General features: G+C 38.3%; 1 protein-coding gene across 1 annotated transcript in view; it reads left to right on the top strand.

The window, feature by feature from the left end:
* LOC128739935 (cardioacceleratory peptide receptor-like) overlaps positions 1-7,427 on the top strand; it is a 45,009-nt gene extending 37,582 nt beyond the window's left edge. The window contains exons 3-8 of the mRNA XM_053835436.1: positions 816-951; positions 3,565-3,762; positions 5,081-5,176; positions 5,249-5,422; positions 6,829-7,120; positions 7,214-7,427. Of these exons, the coding sequence (XP_053691411.1) occupies positions 816-951; positions 3,565-3,762; positions 5,081-5,176; positions 5,249-5,422; positions 6,829-7,120; positions 7,214-7,427 (1,110 nt within the window). The remainder of the gene's footprint in view (positions 1-815; positions 952-3,564; positions 3,763-5,080; positions 5,177-5,248; positions 5,423-6,828; positions 7,121-7,213) is intronic.
* Positions 7,428-8,498: the final 1,071 nt, after the last annotated feature.

Genomic DNA, 8,498 nt, shown 5'->3' on the forward strand with positions numbered 1-8,498 from the left:
ACTTTCTTTGAAGTTGGATGCTTCGCAAGTGCTGCTATTGCAGTGCCAGACGTAGAACTGTGCTAAAGAGTGTCCCATATCAAATTGCATCACGTAAAATACGTTATAGACAATTACCTAATTGACCGACCCTTTTCAAACTTTCAGACGATATAATATAACCCATTAGTAAGATTAGTACATCTATTTCATTCAACTTAAACACCATAACTATTTGCTCGCACCTTACCTTTAACTCCACTTATAAGGTAATGTAAAACAACTGTCTGCAGCTTCTCTAGGAAACCCCACTTTGTCTTCATGTCTTCCTCAGATTTGACCGTCTTGGGATGCTTCCGTAGTGCCTGCTTTATGATAGCCTAGTATTTTTCGATCGGTCTGCCGGAAGTCCTCCTTGACGTCACGATTTGCGAACCTAATAACTGCTTTTAAATGACCATTCCCTTATCTAATTTTTCGCTATTTCCTCTTCACGTCTTATTTTATGATACTATAAGACACGTTTGTTTCATTACTTTCTTTTGCCATTTTCTATGCCTATTGCAAAGACTAACGTTATAAAAGTTTATACTAACGTCTATTTTCATTAAATAGTCAACACAAAAACTATAGTGAAACGATGGAATTTAAGCCATTTGGATCGTTTAACCTCCAGTCGACAACCTGAATTTTGTAAACTTTCGTTTGACTTTGTGGCATAGTTTTCATAGTGAATTGCTCAAGTTATAATTATTTATTCTTGAATGATATAAACACTTCGTTGCATCATTTGATAGAGTACTAACCAAACACATTATCTTATTCTATCATTTCAGACTGAACAATTTGCAGTATTATGGATTTTATTCGTAGTGATTGTACTAGGCAATATGGCTGTGTTAGTAACGTTGTTTTTGAACAAGAATCGTAAATCGAGAATGAACTTTTTTATCAAGCAACTAGCGATTGCAGGTAAGGACAATTCCAAAATAACTATAAATAATCCATTCTCCGCGAAAACTAATTGTCGATGGTATCCGTCAGTGCCTCACATACCTGTAGGCATAAAATAGACCCCAAGGGGGTCCTTAGGCTCTTATTCAGCAAGTCCTATTCCTACCTCTTTATGGTACCAGCCAGAATACGAACAACCTTAGCGGAGATAAGTAACCAACGCCAGTAAAAACAAAGGTCGGATATCGACTGGGAAGGAGGTACTCATGCGAACGTTGATTATAGCAATGAGGAATAGCTTTGTCAGCCTTGATCATCTGAGGCGCGTACTCCAGGTTAAGAGGCTCACGACAACTTCTCATCCGGAGCGGATAGCTAAATTAAGAAATGTGTTGCTTTGGCAGTACACCTAAGATGACAGTGCCATCATGAGACTGAGTGGCGTGGCTCTAGTAAGGCAACATATCTAAACTCATCTTATTATGAAAAATCAAGAAAATTTGGACACTCAGAATATTCGACATGGACAAAGGCAATAAAATGGAATGGGCATGGAATGCTCGATACTTGAAACTGAATTTTGTGGGTAGCGACAGGTGCTACTGAAACAGCTAGAATCCCGAAAGTTCGGCATCGTGGCAATGCAGGAGATCTACAGCAAAGGCGAGAAGGTGTAGAGGATCGAGTTGGTTTTGCAAACCCAATTTTACCAGAGCAGTAAAGCCACCAGCGATCTGAGAACTATGGGCGTGGCAGCTATGTATAGACCGGTGATCGAGCTTACACGAACGATAACGACCAGCGATGCATCAACTTTGTAGAGTCCCGAAGCTGGGAGGGAAATCTGGTGACGAACGAGCGCGATGCCAGCAGGAGTGTCCACCAGCAATAACAGCGTGCCGGCTCCCAATCGCGAAGAGCTGCGGCGAGAAATCGGTAAGCTAAAGAATAGTTGCCGATAAGGACCGACTCCAAGCAGAACTCTGTAAAAATGGTAACAAAAACCGCTAGTAACGCCCCTTTGCATAACTGCAAGGATTTGGGAGGAGGACGGGACTAATGGAGGAGTGGATGGAAGGTGTGGTTTGCCTCAACTATAAAAATCGCGATCGGCTCGATTGCAGTAATTTCCGCAGCATTACGTTGATCAACGCGGCTTACAAGGTGCACTTTCAGATTTTCTTACGTCTTCTAATTATTCCCAATAACAAAAGAATTCGTAGGGCAGTATCAGCCATGTTTTATGGGGATCTGACAGACAAATCCTTCATAAATTTCTGAAGTACATCATATTTTTGTGGATTACATGGCAGTCTATGATACAGTCGAGCACGAACAGCTATGGCAGATATTGCACGAGAACGGGTTTTCGGACAAAATTATGCGGCTGATCAAAGCTGCAGTGGAGCAAGTGAACGATTGAAAATCAATAAAGTAGCTGATATCGGGGATCAAGTACCAATCGAATCGTTGAATATGATGCTGAAGAGCAAATAAGAATACTGCACTGTGTAATTATAAAGTTGGAGTTGGACAAAGAGGAGCGTTTACCGGAAGGATGGAAGGAAGGGATCATGTTCCCAATCTACAAAAAGGAAGACAAGCTGGATTGCTATAATTACCTTGCAATCACACTGTTGAGCGCCGCCTATAGCTTACTCTTTCAGACTTTCAACTGGCTATCACTAACAGCAAAGGATTTGTGAGCACCTGAGCCACTACTACTACGTAATCGTACATCATTACTTTTTCAATGATTTCAAACCAGCTTACGATATAACCGATCGAGATTATAAGAAGGCTACGCAATCGATAGGCCTTAGTGCCTGTCGTAAGAAGGTATAATTTGAAGAGCGGGATGGGCACGAGTTTCATTCGAAAATCAAACGCCGCTTCGCCGTCAACATTGGCATTGTGATACGCAACAGAAGATTGTATCAGATTGAAGGCCAATGTCAGTAGCCTTCGCCAATGTCAGTAGCCTTCGATTTGTTATGATGTTGAAAACAAAATACATGCGAAAAAGAGGCTTCGTGTATTCCGACTTACTAGTGACCGTCGGTAAATGACACCAGCAAAAAAATGTAAAGATGCATTATGTCATGGAATCATGTTTATTTTAGACTCCGGAAGACGCCGGTTGACTAAAATTCACTACCGCAAGAATCTGCCGTCTGCAATGGGCTCGCATGTCATCGCATAATAGCCCAGTGAAGGTGGATTGACAAGACGGATTGACCGAACCGACTTGGAGATTTAAAGACTGCCAGGCTGAGGACGAATAGCCATAAACCGCGTTGAATGACATCGATAGCATAAGCGATAAGCGGAGGCTTTTCCGATTATTATGATTTATTTTCGCATGAAAATAAAAATGAACACTTTAAGTCCTAATGAAGGTCCAAATCAGGATCGAAACGCTGGCAACAAATAAAATGTGAATTCCGTGCTTAAGCTCATTATGTTTATGTCTATTACTACAAAGAGTGTGGATTCATGATTTGCTCACAATTTATATTTGAGTACCACAATTCGAATGAACGCCTGGCGTTTAAAAAATTCTAATAAACCAATAACAACAACCACAATTTAAATGATTTTTAATCAAATATATTTTTCGCATCACTCTAGATCTCAGTGTCGGCATACTGTGTGTACTGACGGACATTGTGCAGAGGGTAACCATCTCCTGGCTGGCGGGGAATGTAGCCTGCAAGGTGATTCGCTTCACACAGGTGTGGGTTACGTACGCATCTACCTACATGCTAGTCGCTTTAAGCATCGACCGCTACGATGCGATAACCCATCCGATGAACTTTTCCGGCTGCTGTAAGTTAAATTTTAATTTTCATTCATGTAAGATTCATAACTTAAAAATCAATATGCATTGTATAGTATAGCAAAGCTGTTCTACAGATTATTCCCCCCAACCTTCAAAAGTGGTAATTCCAGGTATACAGCGAAAGGGTGACGTAGGACTATATCAGATCATTAGATCAAAGACTAATGTAAACTGCATGTTTGGCACATGTATGTTTATAAGAATCTGTGAGCGCCATTGTTTAAGTGAATGCTTAAGAGAGAAGAGCGAAACATCCAGATTCAATTCTTCATTGACTGCAATAGTGGCTATGAAAATACGTGGACGTGGGTTCATAAATACAACGCCTGCAACCATTGAGACATAGAGATTTCTTTTAAAAATCACTTGTGTGCATCATACAGGTTGAAATAGAAATGAATGAACAGCCCACAGATTATTCTATTAAATATGATTATGCGTAACTTGACATGTTTCAATAATCTTACTTTAACTCGTTTGTGGTCTTTAAAAGGGCCATTGGTTACAAATAACATTAAAGCCAAAGCACGTTTATCGCAAATATGACGTGTCATTCGAATGTCGTTCTCTTTTCACATGAATCGCAACAGGCACGTAAGTTAGCGGCGTCGATTCAGTGTCTCTTGCTCCGAGAAGGTTTTACTAGTTGATTTTCATAGCTTACCGCTTGTTACATAGCAGGAAATATGGCAAAAACGCAGATTTTCTGTTTTATTTGTTTTAGAATTCTTATCCTCCTACCACAGGGGTGAGGGGTCTCAAACCATCATAAAATAAATTCATGCCTCCAAAAACCCCCACATGCCAAATTTGGTTCTATTTGCTTGATTAGTTCTCAAGATTTGAAAAATTTGTGTTTTTTATTTGTATAGGAGCCCCCCTCTTACGGCCTCCATAAAATTGCTCTCTTGCCCTCTCTATAAAATTGTTGGTCATTTTATTTATCCAAAGACATATAAATTGTTCAGTTTCGTTCAGTAGCTTAGTAGTTATTAGCATTTGAAATCTTTCATTCAAACGTTACACTTCTATTCACAAAGTGCTACCCAGCCCCAGTATAGTAAACAAACACGTAGTCCTACGTTAAAAATAGTTTGTTAGACTAATGCATTCCCAATTATAGATAACAAGTTTAACTATATATGTAGGTAGTGTCCTTTTTTCTGCACAGAGTTAACGTGTGTATTGTGTTTTTCGTGGAAAACTAAAACAATTCAGAAATCAGCTTTCAGGTGTTTCGTTTCGGTGCTTAAATGCCAATGTATTGATTCTAATTTTAGCCTACATATGTTGATGTTCTTTCAGGGAAAAGAGCACGAAGATTGGTTGCAGCCGCTTGGGGTTTCAGCGCTGTGTTTTCGTCGCCAATGTGCTATCTGTACGAGGAACGTGTTATTCAAGGCAAGTTGTGGTATCCGTACAGGATTTGATTAAATAATCATTGTATTTGCTTGTTTTGATTCGTGTCGATAGATCAACTACAGTGCTGGATCGAGCTTGGCGATGCTCTTCGGTGGCAACTCTATATGTGCTGGGTGGCTGCCTCTCTGTTCGTGATACCAGCGTTTATTATCTCAGCCTGCTATGTGATAATTATTAAAACGATATGGTCAAAGGGTTCTATGCTCGGACCTGTCAATGATAAATGTAAGTTTTTAGATGCTTGTTTTTATCATTAAATTCATTTTTGGTAGAACATAATTTAATCAATAGTATGATTATAGGGTATTGATTATGCGATTGTTTGTGACCTAGCAAATTTCTGTATTGCTACTAAATAACCAGTTCTACCCATCGTGGCTAGCCACAACACAGAAATTTTTGAAAATATAATTAAATTCAATAATACGATCAAATTTACAGAACGCAATTATAAGCAACTGGTACCACTACCTGAGTTCGTTTCGAATTGTATCAAAATGTATCAATCAAATATCTCTGTAATTAAATTTTTAATTAATTAAAGCCCGGGATCTACCTACAAAGCTTATGCGCAAAACTTACAAGGCTTATAAGGCTTAGAAAAAAAGTAAAACACTACACAACATTTGTTTGTCATTTATTTATCACATCGTTCATTCTTCACTTATCATCGCGCGTTGGTGTGAACTTAAGGTTCAAACACGAAGCACGGATTTCTGGACTTTCAAGAGCAGTTTTTATGCTCAAAACAACAGATATGTTCACGAAAATCTATCATTGTGTTCTGACAGACGCAAAGAACACAATGAAGAAATAAAATAATAGCAAAAGTTTTTAATTTAATAGTGGAAAAGGAGTTTTAATAGTGGAGGAGAATTGCAACACAAAATCAGATTTTTTCCAGTTCATTATTCCAGATTCCAGCTCATTATTTGCACATTTCATGTGCATGTTTCTTTTTTCGAGTTTTTAGGCTGTAAAATCCACAAATAATAGATTTTATACAAAAAAAAATTACCCATCTTTAACAAATTTTTTTTGCCGCCCGATTTTTAGAGTTAATTTTGAAGGGCGGGGGGACAAAAACTTTAAAAAAAATTGCTATGGCCTTATACACTGAGAAAACTTTTCGTATAGTTTCTACGTGTCCCACACATAGATTTTTGCAATGTGCCCAGTTAATGAACTTTATATGCCAAACAGTTATAATTTATGGATACGCGAAACTTTTGCACATATTATTCATATGCGTATAATTTTTATGTGTATTTCTGGGCGGATTGTGCTTATAAGTGGCACATGATAATCATCTGGAATTTCATATGGAAATTTACCATTAGTTATGTGCAGAATATTTTGAGTGTAGGTATTAATAATGGCACGCGGAGTGATCTCGTTTTTAAAAATCGACTTGTTCACAACAAATACATTAGATTGAGGTGCTAATGTTAATTCTATTTGGATAAAATTGTAACAACCATATCCTATTCTTTATATTCAGGAGATTTAAAAATTACTATTACAGTAAAAAATTTTTGTATAATACTGAAAAAAAATGCTTTCTGTTCATTCTTTTGCAAGGACGTGATCACACGAATACGCCACTATTGACTATTTGTTTTACTTTGCAGACCGACAGCGAAACGGCAGCGGTGACTTGGCTAGCCGCCGTGCCAGTTCCAGAGGCATCATTCCAAAGGCCAAAGTGAAAACTGTCAAGATGACTATTGTCATAGTGATAGTCTTCGTACTCTGTTGGTCTCCGTATATCGTGTTCGATCTGTTGCAGGTGTTTGAGCAGATTCCGAGAACACAAACCAACATTGCCATCGCCACTTTCATCCAAAGCCTGGCACCGCTCAATTCAGCGGCCAATCCGCTGATCTATTGCTTATTCTCAACACATTTTGTCAGAACACTAAAGTATGCAAATCTTACAGCAGCCTGTCACATTATGCAGCTAATAATGTTACCGTTCATTTTACCTTTTTTGTATTTTCCCTACAACGCAAACAGAAGACTTCCACCTTTCCGATGGCTGTTTTCATCCGGCCTATGCTGTACGAGTCCTGATGATAGCAACAGTCACAGTGGGTATGGGCAAACCTCCAACGGGAGCCGGTTGCGAAATCAGCACAGCAGTGACTCTATGCGGACGCTTACCACATCTCTGACAGTGTCCACCCGGAGGCCAACCACCATTCTGCGGTCTACGAGGGTTATTGTATAGCAGGATGAGGTAACACACAATTCATCGTCAACTATGGAGATCTACACAATTGAAGCACCAGGAAGACGTTTTCCCGATTCAAATTTAGCTGTACCAAGCACATGAAGTTCTAGTCAAATTTTTTTAAACCTAAAGTACGTACATATATACCGAAGCCCTTTTTAATAACTTTAATGTGCCGTTTGTATACAATTACAATTGCCAATAGAGTTTTGGACAAATATTTAATTCTATTTCGATGGGTAATGTATATTCTCGTTAAACGTTAGCCATGATAATTACTAAGATATACAATTTAGGTTAATGTGTATTCCAGGAAAATCGGAACCCTTAATACTCTATGACGTTTTATGTGTCCGGCCAATTAATACATCAACGTTGATGGCCTGAGCGATATTATTCTCGTTTTAAAAACATAGCCACGTGAATTATTTATACCGATATTATTTTGAAAGTTTAATAACCTGGAAAAAGGTGGTACGAACATGTAGCAAAAATTAGGACGAATGAGTTTAATTATAAACGTAAAACATACGCGGAGAGTGTGTAATGAAATGATTTGGATTTGACTAATTTTTGATTCCACGATTCCACATTCCACGATTGAACAACTAGTAGATTTTTTTAATAATTATTGATTACTATATTGTCCTATCAAATAGCAGTACTAATAAGTACACTTGATACGTACAAATATTGCGCACAATTATTCTACAGTGTGACGCATATATATTCGAACAAAAATCATTGTGTGCTTGCAACGGCATTTACAATTAATAAAATCAAACTATTACCATATGTGTCTGCGTCGTTATGACTTAAGCCTTACTTGACTTAGTTTCATTTTCGTATTGTGTACACGTACCAATGTTTGAGTTATGGTCGTTGATAATAAATAAATTCCGAAACGGTGCTGCATGCAGCACTATTTTTCGTGACTTCGAACATCTCGGCATAAAAAGAAGACTTGCATAGAACACAGTAAAAAGATTTGTCGAGACGGGATCTGTTGAAAACCGTAAAAAAAACAGAAACAGAAAACGAAGCGTTAGAACTGTGGAGGTCAAAAAG

Source organism: Sabethes cyaneus, chromosome 3 (assembly GCF_943734655.1).
Source record: "Sabethes cyaneus chromosome 3, idSabCyanKW18_F2, whole genome shotgun sequence".
Lineage (NCBI taxonomy): Eukaryota > Metazoa > Arthropoda > Insecta > Diptera > Culicidae > Sabethes > Sabethes cyaneus.